The 15745-nt window shown below is 38.6% G+C and overlaps 1 protein-coding gene across 8 annotated transcripts; it reads right to left on the bottom strand.

Annotated features, from left to right (window-relative positions):
• Nucleotides 1–460: 460 nt before the first annotated feature.
• On the bottom strand, nucleotides 461–14533 carry LOC111260160 (uncharacterized). 8 transcript variants are annotated; one of them, XM_086968183.1, is made up of 9 exons: nucleotides 14425–14532; nucleotides 13547–13827; nucleotides 13222–13261; nucleotides 11737–11846; nucleotides 5865–6118; nucleotides 3990–4210; nucleotides 3034–3225; nucleotides 1224–1380; nucleotides 461–864 (listed from the first exon to the last, which is right to left on the bottom strand). In XM_086968183.1, the coding sequence occupies exons 5-9, from the start codon at nucleotides 6065–6067 to the stop codon at nucleotides 792–794; spliced, it is 846 nt and encodes a 281-aa protein (XP_086824309.1). In that variant the 5' UTR covers nucleotides 6068–6118; nucleotides 11737–11846; nucleotides 13222–13261; nucleotides 13547–13827; nucleotides 14425–14532; the 3' UTR covers nucleotides 461–791. The 8 variants fall into 8 exon arrangements, with proteins under 8 accessions (XP_086824309.1, XP_022688443.1, XP_022688445.1 ...); XM_022832708.2 differs by lacking the exon at nucleotides 13222–13261 and having other exon boundaries at nucleotides 3996–4210; nucleotides 14425–14533; XM_022832710.2 differs by lacking the exon at nucleotides 13222–13261 and having other exon boundaries at nucleotides 3034–3198; nucleotides 3996–4210; nucleotides 14425–14533.
• Between the last annotated feature and the right edge of the window lie 1212 nt (nucleotides 14534–15745).

Genomic DNA, 15745 nt, shown 5'->3' with positions numbered 1-15745 from the left:
TGCTATATATAATATTTTCGGTAACTGTTGGAGCTCGCGTTTTCGCTATATGCTAAAGTAAAGCTATATCGTAAAAAAAACTACGTAGTCTAGCAGTTAGGATACCAGAAAAATAAGCTGGTATTTACCATCCCGTAGAAATAGTAGAACAGATGAATGACATTCATGGTAGCTATCTAGATACAATATATCCACATAAAGCATACCAGATATACAATATACAATGTAAAGATAATATAACATTTTTTCAGGACTTGTTTATACCTTATTATTATTATTATTAAAGCAAATCTTTTTTTTTGTTATTTTTAACTGTGCTTTATCGCTATTCTCTTTGAAGATACTGCACCAACAATTTTATATAATTAATAGATTAAATTTTTTAATCCAGATTATATGCATTGAATACTGAAGCTTTCAAGTCAAAAGGGTAAACGTTTGCAATAAATATACAAACACGTGGAGACTAACGGTATTTACTTGCTCTGTTATGTAAAGTAGTATGTTGCATCGGTGATATATATATATATATATATATATGTATAGTTCCATTCATTTTTACAAGTAAGCTTCTTCAACAATGGCGCAATTGTCTCTTTGCGGCTACGGTAATTGCTAACAGAGACAATATTATCTGCTAGAGAAATAAGAGTCACTATTTGGTTTAGGATTTTTGTTTTCCTTCTTACATTATATTGTATTTAAACCGCTATTTTGTAATTCTCATTTAACATTTGTATATAACTTAGTATTTACGCAGCAGACATTATGTATAGCTCATTTGTCGTACCCTACGGCCTACCCTTAATATTCAGGGGTCGTGTGGAGACAGTTCCCTTTCTACTTGATTTACGCTTCTGGACCCTGTAAATAATACAAAAAGCAGCATTATAAATATAATTACTTAACAAAAAAATACATTTTGATTGTACAATTATTTAGAGAATGCACGTAAAGAGTGGTAGAAGATAGTGTACTCTCGTGGTATCCATGTGTTGACAATAAACAGTAGTCTATTCGGAATTTGAGTAAAGACCGGCTATTAGTAAATTTTTTCACAGACCGAATTTTTTCGAAAATGAAAAACTTCAAACCCTACTACTAAATAATGCGAGAAAAACTTTAATGTGATGAACCAGAAAGTTTATGATAGGGTTTAGACTTAAAGGGCGCCAAAATTGACGACATATCTATAATCATAATAATAATAATAGCATATGTACCATTCTTTCCAACCGGGAGGCGGTTGCCAGCCTGGAGGGGGCTGCCATCCCTGAGGAGGTACCCAGCCCCGAGGTGGGAGCCAATGTTTACCACTATCAGCACCCTCGATAGTTGATTCCGTTTTCCAGCCTCCGTTTCCGTTCTCCCAGCCACCGCCTAAAGAAAATATAAAAAAAGGTCAATATTGCGTGGCCTTTTAAAGTGTTGACTATTTACCAAGGAAATATTTGTCGATATTCCAATAAGCCTTTCTATATAGTTCGTCTAACACGTAATACTCAACACATTGTAGCACTTGCCGAATATATAGACTGCGAAAATTATTTATCCTATTGTTAAACGTATTGAACGCTAATTTGAAATCAAAAGACTTTTCGGAGGAATTGAGGTCACCAGTCGAGTAAGGATTAATAATATTGTATATGTATGTAAGATATGCCATATAACAAAACCTCATATAAAATTCTCGAACGCTTAATTATGACGCACCGAAGTATCGTACTGCAAATCTCATTTGCCGGCTGAGAGTGTGTTATGCAGCTGCTTAAATCACCATTTAAACAAACTAAGGGACCATGATACTGATACATATTAACTGGAGGATTTGGTTTCTTCTCAAATGTAAACGTCACGAGAGAACGATTCAAAGTAACAAACAGCCTTACATTTACATACAGAAATTATAAAATAGAATTTATGCATTGTTTAGATGTAGCCTAGCTTGGAAGTTGGAGCATGGTACTGTCGCTCTCAGTTTAGAAACGGACAGATCTTAAAATCGCATTGAAAAAACGCGATGTGCTATGTCCGTTGCTAAAGGCTAAAAACCTGTTACGAACCGTAATTGATGATTTACACTATACCATTATGTCAATCATCAGAAGTGTTAAACTATGAGTCCTACCTAATTAAAGATGGTAGGTATCGTACAAAAATAGAGAGAAGCTTAGCCTATGTTGTGGTCTGCTTGGAAGAGCAGATTTGTTACCGTTCGACAATGCCTGCCTTCAGCTGTATACCCAAACATCTACGATAGCTGTTCCGTGCTCAGTCCTCTTGAGCAGAGCTGTTTAGCGGTCTGACGTTAAAGATCTTTTTAGGCTGAAATCTTATCTGGTGTGAATTCAAGTTACTTGGACAACTATATTTGGCTTTTCCTCCAGTGCTCTTTCCTGTGGAGTCCGGAAAGAGGCATTTAACCATTGAATATCGACTCCAGCTAAGATAAAACCTTGTCTTTGGCCCGATTTATTTTTTCCTCGCGTAATTCACGGACCCGTCTACCTTGATTCGCAACCTCCATTGTTACCCATTAAGGAGTAGTCTGGCCACGACCACAATTCTCGAGGAAAACGCAGCATAAAATGTTTGCAACGAAGGAGGTTTGCATCTAAAGCGAGACCCATTTCGATAGAATTGAGATCGACTAGCCAGAACTAAGCGAAAAACATACGTGGAAGCTATTTAAAAACGGACTTAATGGGTTCAAGAGTCCGGGGGACGACGACGACGACGACGACACATTGGAAAAACTCAGTTTATTAAATACCAGATTTTCACCAGAGAATTGCCTGCTAATCTGACATCTCGAAAGTCTCGACAAATTGTTTGTTTAGTTGAAAAGAATGACTGCAGTGGGATACTATTTTGTATATGATCACTAGCTACGCTTTATGCGCTGATCTAATTTTGCGTTTCAGATTAATCGACAGTACTATTTATTAATAGAGTAGATGCAGAAGTGACCGCTAAATTAGATTAGATGCAATGAAATGAAGGTATAAAGACTGAAAGACGGCAATTGCCTACCGGTCGAATGTGTTGCCGACGACGATGTTGTCGTGGCATACGTTGGCGTTTCCTTCGTCTGCCAACCTTTTTCACTCCAAATCTTCTCTCGATCCTCTGCATTGGCAGGCCACTGATGGTGCGCTCCGCTACCCGAATCTTTTACTGTTCCACCGTGAACTTTTCCTACAAGATCGTGAGGAGCGTGCTTAGCTGCAGAGTTCACGCCGTGGCAGTCATGGCCCCGAACAAGCGTACCGCAGAAGTATACCCAGACATACATTTTCCCATCCGCAGTGGCAGGTCAGCGTGGTCATAGGTAACGAAATTAAATTGACACGTGACGGATGGACGTCGGAGAAATCATCCAATGAACAATTCTCAAAGAACGGCATGCACGTGCATAGTAAAACTGGTGTACGCCAGTTATGATTGTTACAGAGTAGTGTCTACTAGCACAAGCGTAGTACTAACCCTAGTGTGAATAATCCACTAAATGATGCTAGCCGTGTCCTCATTCAACGAATGCTCACAGCTCAAACATGTGTTTAAATTGCATTGTACAGCACAAACGCTGGCGCTTTGAGGTATTAAACGATACACATTGCACCTTTCGACAGTGGTTACGATCATCAAAAGTCCTACACTTGGAAGAAGATCTTATTCTATAACTCTTCGATTTTTACTTAAATGACGTCCTTAACTTCATTTTAGATTGAGAATAGTAAGCAATAAGATAAAATTCTCAAATCGAAGTTATACTTATCAAATGTATCTATCTTGATGAATACTTTTTTTCTGAAAGTATAATACAAACGTAAGTAAAACTAGGCGTAAAATTCTAAAACATCGATATAATATAATCAAACAATTTATGTTACTAACCAAATAAAAGTATCACACTTTTTTGATGTGACCACGAAACGATATCGGCATAAAGTTCCATGTTTAAAATTCGAATTGTAGTTAACACGTACCCTCACCGTAATATCCACCTTGCGTTTCTGGAACAGCTTCCTCCCATCCTTTAGGAGGGCTGTCTACGAGCTCCTTTTTGTGGACATGTATATGTTTCACGACCTTTACTTCCTTAACAACCGGTATTTCTTTGTAGACGGGAACCGTTTTGTAGACCTTGACTGTCTTGTAGACGGGTATCTCTTTTACAACATGTTTAACCTTGATTACTGGCTTTATCCTGTAACGAAACGCCAAAGATTGTACTTGGAGCAACTGGCTCGTATTCGATTAAAGGGCTTCTATAAGATGCTGCAATAGTGATTGATTGGTCCTGGATTGCGTGTGGCTATCAAGTCCAAGCTCTAGGTTAAATAGCTCTATCGGAAATGAGAGCACTTTTAATTAAGACCTACGAGAATCGAAATGGGCTTTTGCATAATGATTCCAATAAGCCCTTACGCACTTGCACTTGAACACATCGTAGAGAATGAAGATGTTATGGTTTGCGTTATGAGGCGCTTAGACAATCAAACCTCAAACTATATCGCACTAAATTTAACCTAACGTAACATCTGCTATAAGCAAAGGCTCCCGCTAGGCAGTGGTGGCTCACGTAGAAGGAGACCTGTCTGCATCTGCCAATGGAATAAACGTTCAATTCAACAAGTTCAATAACTAAACAATTAGATAAATTCAACGGCGAACCGGCACGTTACCTTATTCCATAAACATAAATAACTTTAGGTATACATATATATATATATATATATATATATAGGTTGTAAGAATTGGCCTCTGAAGCAGATCGGAAGGAACTAAAATCTAACTTTGCCTGGCCATGCATGAGACAAGTGGATTTCAATCGATTCATTAGCATTGCAGCAGAGCTAGTGGCATCATAGAAAGCTTGTAGGATAGTTGGGTTTTACAAGTTTTTTGTTCATTACGAACCGATCGAAACGTCCCGAGTCGGTCCGTTGGACAGTACGCCGGTACTGTCCTAAATTCAGCGATTATATATGCAGTAGTTAAAGCTACCACACAAAACGCTTCAACCGGCTAGAACGTCTACCCTAGAGATTTAGCGAGGATTTTTCGGTCATAGTCCTTTCTAGCTATGTACTATTTGCCTTGAAAGTAATCGATCTTTGCAATATAAAATAGTCATCGCTATTGTGCTATTTCTATCATAATACAATCAGTGTAACAGGTTTGATTTTTTATCATAGGCATTGTTCATAGCTATTGAGCAAGGTTTCTACTGGAGCATTTTGTACATTTGTATGATATCATAACGAGGAAGATGCACGCAACACTTTTAAAAGCACATCGTCTACGAAACGGCCCGTCCACATACTTATAATGATACAATTATTCAAAAAGGATTCTAGTTTTGTCGTAAGCTGTCCCTTCAACAAAGTTCAAACTTCAATTCAATTCAGATGCACAAATGAATAGAATTCTGCATATCGAGTAGCGTAACTTGACAACGACCTTTGCTAAGATAATCTATAAAAATATATGTTTTCTAATAAACAAATGTTCGGTAGTAACTCGAGCAAGTACTATAATAAACAAAATCTGTACGCCCACCTATGGAATAGGTGCATAAATACATTGTAATCCTCTCTAACTATCTCAATGCAATAAACAAGCTAATAAACGTTTTATAAGGAGCGTTAAACTCTTTGACACGCCGAACGTTTGTTTAGTACGTAAAGCTGTTCGTAGGATTTCATATAGAAGTGTACTTAATCGTAAAAGTTTGGGTCCCAAAGTGAACCGTGGCAGTTCGCTCATTGAAATTTGCGGCCGCACGCTCCTAATCATAAGGGAACATTATGATTGTTGTCGTCGTCGTCGTCGTTTTTTACGTAGGTGGCCATACTTACTTAATAATAGTTTTTGTTTTCGTCGTTGTCCAGGGCTGCCACTCCGACTCCTCGTGGTCATCATGCCAGCCGTCATCGTAATGCGAAGACCCTGACCATCGTCGAAGAAAGCGGGCAAGTATCTGACCATCGACGCCAGCAATCAACGACGTAGAGCTAACAGTAATAACAAAGACACACACGAACCAGACAAGCGAATGCATCCTGATCTGACCCGTCGCCCGATTTCTGTCGATGACCTTCCGTTGATATGTCTGCCAATTTGTGGTACAAATCGCACAAAACGTAGACTTCATTTACTGCATAGCTTGCGCTTTATCTAATATAGATAATAAATAGTTTTCTTGAGAAAATATGTATACATGTACGTAGCGTCCCTTACGTTTACACAGCATAAAGTGTTACAGAGTCGAATTATTTCGGTCGATATATTATTAGTCGTTTATTACTACTACTACCACTTCAAGAGATAGATCGATGAAAAGTTTGCAGTCGGTTGACAAAACGACATTTCTATTATGACAACCGTTTGTCACGTTTTTCATTTGGCCGGCTCTGGCAGTTGTTATAACCGGTGTTCGCGTGCAAACGGCAGGGAATGAGCCACTATAATTATAAGCGTCTATTTACAAATGGCCGAATGCTCCGAAATAAAACACACATTTTCTGACCCAAACATCTAGATAAAAATAGTTCGTAAACGTGTTTATAAGGCATATAGTAGCACACTATACTTTCTCATAATTTGATAGTTATTGAAAAATTGGTGATTTCGATAAGAAGTACAAATACGACAAAAAAGTACAAGACCTTTTGTGTATAAAAAAAAAAAACAAAAAAAACTGCTAAACCTTGGTTTTCAAAAACGCATTTGTCCCACTGAGAACAGTTGACCTAACAAACTATCGGATAACATAGATTATATCTATTTGTTATTTCATAGACGCGCCTCGATTTTATCGATTTATATTAAAACTTTTAGCTGGCAGTCGAATCTATCAGTTTGGATCCACTAACTTTCGAAATGCGGATGGCAGAAAGACGTTTCTTCAGCCCACAATGCAGGAAACAACCGTTGTGGGGAAGAACAGCCCAGATATTCCTAATTGAACGAATTTGCCGTATGATTCTGTATTGCTTTTAGCATGGTTCGACATATATTTCTTTCGTGGTAATTAATGAAAACAGGCTGAAGATATATGTCGAAAGATTACTTATTTAGCTGCCACGGCTTCTATTAGATCGTTTAAATAATAACAAGAAAAGGGAGATAATTGTCTTCACTGTTAGTGTTTATATATAGCATCCAGCCACTGAATGAGCGTTTGTTAGCGGCAACTGCAATCTAACGTATAAGCAATTTGTTTCTCAAAAGCGTTACTTTATAGCCACTTAATTTTTGCATATATTGCTTCAGCAATTTGTCAACTGTCTGCCCTGTTTAACTGTGCTATGCAGAGGTCCAGAAGAAGTCCTGAAGGAACTGATGCTTGCAGCTCCGATCCGTTCAATGAAAGCATTACATATGAATTTACCTGCGTTCTTGTCAACTAAAATCGGAAACCGGAGCGTAAAGCCGCTATAATTTCCGGGTCCGGAAACGACTATCGGGCTGAATAGGGACACTGAGGGCTTTTCTGTGTGAACACATACGTGTAGTAAAAGTATTTTCCTTGGGTTTGACCAGTGGTTCGTAGTCGCGATACGAAAAACGGCTTTAACTTCTGAAAGAACTTAGAAGTCACATGCCATAGTAGTTGAAGCAGTTTTCGTAAATCATAGTTCTGAAACATGTAGCAAAGCGCAAGAGGAGAATGCTGCTGAGATGATAGTGATGTACGAAGCTGCGCAGGAAAACTAGTAACCGCAGCAGAAGAATCCGATGAGGTGACAGATCGTTCAGAGAAATCCCAATTGCTTAATAATAGCAACTGCCCGCAAGCTATTTATGGAACTATTATTAGCGGAGAGAACTATGCTTGTTTGCTCGTGGTTTGGAGCCGTCACCTGTTCAAAGCTGTCATTCAGCAGTCACTAGACCGTCAGTGGCAGGTTTGACATTTGTTCCTATATGTGGTCAGCGTTTGTGTTGATCGATAGCAGTCAATCTTTTGGCATTTCAATGACTAGGTTGAAAACCCAGTCGCGTATCATCAGCAATTTCTGGTCAGTACCCATTTTAGTGCCAAGGCGATTTGACTGAATGCTGGCAATTACCTACAGCTTGGACCTTACAGCATGTATTATATACTCACAATTGGTTCAGGGTTCACTTCGGCAACACATGCATTCTACACAATTTACATATAAATAAATGATTTATGCCTTCTCATTTTTTATTGTAAGTAGAAAGGTCTATAGGAGGTCTAAAGGAAATTATACAATGTTAGAGTGCTTGGTCTATGGTATAATTGCTCTAGCCAGTATTTTCACATGAAGGACATAGGAAAAATAATGATTCAGCAGTTTAACTATACCCAAGGTCTAACAAACGCGTACATAAAAAAAAATCAATAACGTACGTTTAACTAAAAAAATGACTTATCTAAATATCATAGAATATTGTTTGATAAAACGTCGTCTGTTTACTGCAACGAAAGCAGGATTCCGCCATCCATTAGACGTGGATTGTATTGAAAGTGCTCGTTGCCGACTTCGCTTGATCTGGTATTTTAATTGTCGGATTAGATAGCCAGAAACACACGCTGGATAAGGAAGATATATACCAATCATTACGTATCACCTCCTGCTTCAAAGGCATCGCGAACTTTTATGCTGGACGCCACATGAGGGTCAGAAACTCAATGCCAAACGCAATACAAGTATTTTCGTCGGAGAGGGAATTTGGTGGTTCGAACCGCACGCAACAGAATATCATCGCTTGAAGACTAAATAAATGAAGGCCAACGCGTACTTAGTAAAAATAAAACAAATTGGATGATGCTTCATCATGCAAATAAAAGCTATTCATAAAAAAACTATCGAGATATTAAATTGTAGTGAACTCCTGAACCTGTAGGAGATGTTGGCAAGTTGTCTTTCAAACCTGAACATTCGTCTTTTCACTATGGAAAACATAAACAAATTGGATGCGTTTCTAGCCAAGTATGAAAATATAACCAATGCCTTATTATCGACCATTTAGGCTAACGTTGGCATCTCCGCCGGTAATTCCGCTCGATGTCTGAGTAGCAAATATACTAACAAAACAGTTTTGTTCATAAAAATAACAAAATACAATTTTTGCAGTACAAAAAAGTACAAAAAACACTTATATAGTCAATAACATGTACAAAATTCGGTCAAAAGAGTTAAAACGGCGGACTTTACAGCTCTTTTCAACAGATAATCATATCGTGGCCATCGGGGCGATGGCTGTGAAAAAATAATAACAAATATACTGAAGGACTAAATGCCACACCTTAACCAAGTATGGCTGTAACATTTTTGACGTGTATTACATACAGTGGTAATTAATTCGTATGTAGGTGTTCTCTTACTGCGATTTTATACGGCTTACATCAGAACAATTGCGTTTAGGTACTAAGTAAGGTAATCAGTTTTTCCAAATGTTCCTACAACAATGAAATATTACTCTGCCTCCGCCTATTTTTTAGTCGTTTAAACTGGCACAGCCAGTCTGTCGTCACATCAGCTTTACTGACGGAAGACAGTTTCAAAAGCCTGACAGCTGCTAGACCAAAAAACAAAGCGTTTTCATATTCTGTATGAAAACAGATATTTTATATACTCTCGTAGAAAATTTCACGAACGATCAAATCTGTGATCGCCGTTAGATATTTTCGATACATCCGTGTATAGTGCTACACCAACAAGCGAATACTGCGAAGTGTCCCAGCAGAGATAATGCGTTTCGGTAGTTATTGGCTGTAATTATTCAACCAGTAGACTGGAGACAGGTGTACACCGAACTAACAAAACGCTCTGTCGATAGAAGATTTCGATTTTCTTCAGAACCCCTGTGTTACCCTTAGCAGCCAGGTTTGACATAGTTTATATAGTTTTAGTCACGCGCTTTCATTGGCTTATCTTAGTATATAGTTTCATAGTCGGATCATTCGGGCCACGAAAAAACCCATTCTCAAAGATATGCGGATTGAAGCTTGAGCGACCAGATAGCAAGCAACGAAATTACCGCTCTATTATCTCGAGTGCAAATCTGCGTTTCGTTTCCCGCAGGAGAGACCCTCTAGGCCAAACTTCGTCCTAAGTGGCCTTACCGACACACTTCACATACATTGTGTTCAATAATTCGTTTGTTTTTTTTTTTTTTTTTTTGTTTTAAAGGTGGAGCCTGTCTGTGCAGAGCTAGGCGTAGTTTCTAATAATAAACAAATATACAACATTATCAGTTTAATTGAGCTAAGAAAAACTCAGAGGTGAAATATTTTGAACTTATTTATGCTGAGGGGGTTTTATCTTTATTACGAAAAGCAAAACAGAGATAATAACATGCGTTTGTAGCCCTAACTCTAAACATAATTGAAAAAATAAATGCCATTTGACATAACGTCTGTTGTTTATAGTGACAACTAAGAAAGCTGCGGTAACTTACTAGTCTGTCTTAGGCTAAAGTCAGTATCCGGTGCAGGTCAAGTTTATGATTAGTATTTTATAACTTCTAATAGATTCCCTACTGTGTATAGTAGGGAATTGTGTTTGGTTTCAAAAACCAAAGAAAAAGAGATAAATCGTAGTCTACGTATAGCTTGATAACATGCATTATTTGGCGTCGTGAATTTTCTACTTTTCTAGAAGATCAATAATTAACTAAAACGTGAAGCCACTGCTAACTTAACAAAATGCATTTTAGTTCCTTGCAGGATAACTTGCAATCAGATAAGCATCCAAAACCGTAAGTCCAGACACGTGCAAAAAGTGGTCTTCCGTACGTGACGATTCGCTTTTTAAGTTAAAAGGCAAGAATAACTTGCAACTCTTCCTTGGCTAGAACGAAATATTCCTTCGGTCTATGGCTGTTTTTTTGGACGAATCAAGTACTGTGGACAGATAACAGCAGCATTTTCAGGAGTTTTCGTTCAGACTTCATAGGGCACGTATGCTACAGAAAATGTAACGTTATGTTAATCAACAGCGATTTGAACGGGTAACACCATTTGTTATTTGAACTAGAAAGACCTTTTTTTTTTTTCGGTAGTACGTCGAGTATGACAGTTTTACATGAACTGAGCCGCAGCCTATATCCGAAAACTCGTGGAGCTAAAAATAGGGTTGTTAATTTGGGTTATCGCATAATTATGTTTTACATTTTAGAAGACTCTCTCTCTCTCTCTCTTTCTCTCTCTTTCTCTCTCCATGCACGTGTACGCAATTCATGCCCTGTCGACGGTTTCGAAATCAGCGTCAAAACGTTGGGAACCTTTACCGGAGACGAGCTTACTTTAACCTTTAAACCGAAAACCTCACGCTCTGGAAAATACATTTTTTTATTGTTTATTAAAAATGATTTTAGCAACTTTGCAGCTGATGTCGTTTTATGCAGTAGATCAGGATATGTACCGCATCGAGCGATATATGCGCGCCATATTGTATGGTATTGTATGGTTTATTGCCTCTCAACGTGTTTGTGGGATGGTTAGAAAATAATACGTGGAACTGAACCAGCGACGAGAGCAAGTCGCATGAAGAGAGAACACTCGTCGTACGTGAAACACGTACGTAAAACGTTAACGTGCGTCTTTTCTATTCGGACCGTCGCTCCTACTATGAACTAAAGTATAGAGATCTAAATAATCGAAAATAGTGTTGCACTCATGTTAAATCTGGGTGAATCAACGTGACTTCAACCATTAGCTAGCCGCAGTGAAGTAATTAAATAAAAAGCACTTACATGTTTACCTTGTTGACTGAATCGTGTCACTTTCAGATATTCAGTCTGCGTCACCAGCGTATCAACGAAGTATCACAAACGGGAACAGGTTCCATTGCGCAAATGATTCCCTTAAAGCGTCATATAGTATATATATATATATATGTATGTTATCGATGCACTTGGTTGATCGAGTTCAATTTAGCTCAAGCAAAATCTTTCCTAAAAATATCTACATTTACAACAATGCAATAATCTTTATTATTGAAATGAAGCAATCTTCAATCGCTCTATTTACTATCGTGGCGTTGATCACGATTAGTAATTCTTCTTCTATTAAATCTTCTAGATACCGTCATTGCATATTACAGAAAACTAAAAACTTCTATCGATGAGTGTTATTTATCCACTTTCCATTAAGTAAATTGACTTTTCCCTATATCGTCTATAATTGTTTAGTCGTATTGAAACATGCTAACACTTAAGCGCTTCAGAAAATGGGAATCTGAAGATATCTAAGTGGATAAACGAAACTATACTATTGCGAATGGTTTCGTAAACTGGCAACAATAATTAGGAAAACGGCTGAAAGCTTCGATTGAAGATCTAACACTTAGAATTGTATCGTGCAAACACACGAGGACACGATTTCGACTTCAATTCACCTCAAAGGACAAATGATTTAATCTTGCTTAATAGTTCACATGCGCTCAACTCGATGAAGATGATTAATTATTAAATATATAAGCCATGCTTATTCCTAACGTATCACGTAGACTATATTCGAAGGGTACAGACAGAAGCAAAGCTATGTTCTCCGTTTTACAATTTTTCATCATTACCAAATAATAACTTTTGGCTTAGAATAAAAGTTTGACAAACACCGGTTGACAATCTATGGCTAGTGACCTTTTGCGCTTTTCCCCAACCGAAATATGTGTCGCTGAGGAAAGCTGCCCCGTACCTTTGACTCAAACGTAATCAGCATTGAACTCTGAACCCATCGACCGTATACGGTCACAGAAATTTCCCTAAATTATAGACTAGTTTAGATTACAGACAATCTCAATACAGTAAAATTCGGGCAAACGTAGTCGTCATATAACGGGCCGGGTCAAGATTATGAACCGGGTTACGTCTGTATGGTACTGCAATACCCTAAGAGATCACTGATATGATCTGTCTGGAACTCACATGGCAGCTGTAAAACTATATCGAGTTTGATATAGGTTCTTAATATATCACATCTACATTCACTCACTGTCAGGTTGCTCGATTTATATTCATGGCGAGAATTATTGGCTGATTAGTGTGATCACTGCCAAAGCAATGGGACCATCGTGCAGCCCATTAGAATTTAAAATTTATCAAAGCTATCTAAAATCAGTAATAGAGTAATCTAAAAGCTGTTGGAAATCAGGAGACTAAACAATATTTCCGAGTCGTAACAGCTCCCCCGTCTGGAAACCCCTTAGTACCCATATCAACTGCTTGCAAAACTCTTACCTTCTTCAAGTAGACTAGGATTTTACGACTGTCACCTCATCTGAAAGCGCCAGGATGTTCTGTTGCGGCTATCAGCAGTTCACACAACTGTATAGCATATACACGTTTATATCAAAGAGTATCTAAGCTCACGAACAATGAGGAAAGATGTTCACCCGCATTTTTAAGGTAGACCCTGTTGTTAGGATACTCTGTCAACGTTTACTCAAAACGTGACGCCTCCCCAGATGGTTGGGAGTCTGATCTCTGCCTTTATGCATAGCCGTCAGAAAAAGGAGTTGGGAAGCACAAGAGATGATTAAACTGGATGTCGTTTTGCACCTACCTGCCGCGTTGGTTGAGGGTAATATTGGACAAGATGGACACGTCAGCTGCAAGTTACTGGTCAGCAGTTGGTAACTAGTAGGTAGTCAGATCGGTTGGTAAGTTAGCGTGGCTGATACCAGTGTTTCGCAATAGATCCGCGCGACACAGCTTCGCTTGTCAGCTTCAACAATGAACAAAGGAACACGCCAGAAGGTAATGACCACCCCAGCGGCACTGCTAGACGCCAACGATGTTGCAGTTTCTGTAGGGTACCGTTGATAGCGGCGAGGGTAAGGCGTGCTGCACGGAGGCCAAGGACAATGAACTGTTACTGCTGATTTGACCGTTTAGATGGACGGTTGTTGTCGCGCGCATCATCAAGTGTAACATTGATTAAATACAGAAAATGATTATAACGCATATGTAGCATAAACAATACATACGACGAACATCTGAGCGAAATCAGATAAGTCTACATTTATATCTAAGAGAAACGAGCAGAAGCGTTCGACCTGAACTGAGACTGCATTTAGCTTTGTAGATTCCTATGGAATTGAACTCTTTTGTGTGGAACATCAGGGTATCTAATGCATATTTTTCGTATGCTCTATATCTTTTCATCTGTTATATTTCAAATGCCATGAAATTTCCAGCTGCAAGCCATTTTTCCATCAAACTATTACAATCAGGTTTCATATTGTACTGTTATGAATAACTTTAGTAAATAAATAAAATGAAAAGAGAACTTTCTCTTTCTGTGCAAAAATATTTGTTTTTCAACTTGTCGAAAACCAATAGTTTTTTTTTCAAGTCAAAGAATTAAAAATTACATGCGACGTTGTTTCCCAGCCGTATGTGGCTGAAGCGCGAAACTTTCATTGATAAAAAAAGTCTCACCAAGGACCGTTTTCAGGCGACAAATGCTGCATGCGATGCCTATGCTGGAAAAACCGGTGCGGGTAGCAGAGATACAAGTCAAACACATTCAATGCTATTCTTCGACGCTATTTTCTATCGGGCAATATATTGTTATTTCTCATACTGCCCATTCGGTATGTTGATTTCTTACACGGAAAATGGCTGCCGAAAGGGCAAGGGCGAGACTGCAACGGGGCTCCTAGTAAAGAAAGTGAAAGAACATACGTTCTACCAGCGCTGCTCCTGGCGTGTTTACCGATAGATTATAACAGAATCAGAAATGTTCGCGTAGTTGTCTTTTTTAGCGCAGCTACAGATTATCTAACGATAATTTCCCTCGTGTATGCGCAGAGGATTTGCCGGACCGGTGTAAAGAAAGCAGACGAGCCAGTAAGAAAATGGCTTGGCAAGTCAACACAACAACGACACACAGTCGTTTCTGTCCCTGCTCGACATTTATCTAACTTAAGTGAAATTTTTCCTTGGCCGATGCTCGACTTGGAGCGCCTTATAGCTTTCCAGCTTTGAAATCTTTCGGACTTTACTACCCGAGAAGATATCAAATGCACGCTCGGCACTGCAGCGGCTGCAGCTTCACAACCAGCACAGTTGTTGTCAAGATAATGTTCTGCACGGCTGAGTAAATTTCATTTGAAAACACCGAGGTACAACTGCGCAGAGTACGCAGATAGAATCTACTGTCTCACATGCTAACGGAGAAACGGGAAAATTAAATAGGCGTCGGTACGGTGATGATTCATGGCGAGCGAAATAACGAAAATATCATTATCAAGAATAACAGGAAAGCATACGAACTAAAACGAAACAAACTCACACTTAAGCGTAACATTTCCGTTCGTGGAAATTTTGACCGTCCGATCGACTTGATTCTCCTTTTCTATACTAAAGGTTATCTTAAACAGAACGTCGAAAGGGCAGATATCTACTTTCTAAAAATCTAATTTTTTGGAGGAATAGCGCTTCCGAGAAACAATTTCCTTTCCTGCTCTATCTAAGGTTTGTGGATTAAGCTTGACATCTAAAGCGATGCCACGGTACCGGACGTGTAGCATTCATCGATCTTACACAGCTGAACTGGGAATAATTTTTGTCTAAAAGGAAATCACATTCTACATATGTGTAGATGTATATGTTGCGCAGTAGTTCAGACATAGCTATAGAATGTGTTTAAGAAAGGCACTGAACCAGATGTTTATACGGAACGACATTCTACGCGTTCGTGTAAAACACAACCCTAACTTTAGAAGTTGTCTTTGTTCGTACATTTTAAGCAACACCA

The sequence above is a fragment of the Varroa jacobsoni genome, unplaced genomic scaffold (genome assembly GCF_002532875.2).
Source record: "Varroa jacobsoni isolate VJ856 unplaced genomic scaffold, vjacob_1.0 scaffold_405, whole genome shotgun sequence".
In the NCBI taxonomy this organism is placed as follows: domain Eukaryota; kingdom Metazoa; phylum Arthropoda; class Arachnida; order Mesostigmata; family Varroidae; genus Varroa; species Varroa jacobsoni.
This window is presented reverse-complemented; position numbering and strand designations above follow the sequence as displayed.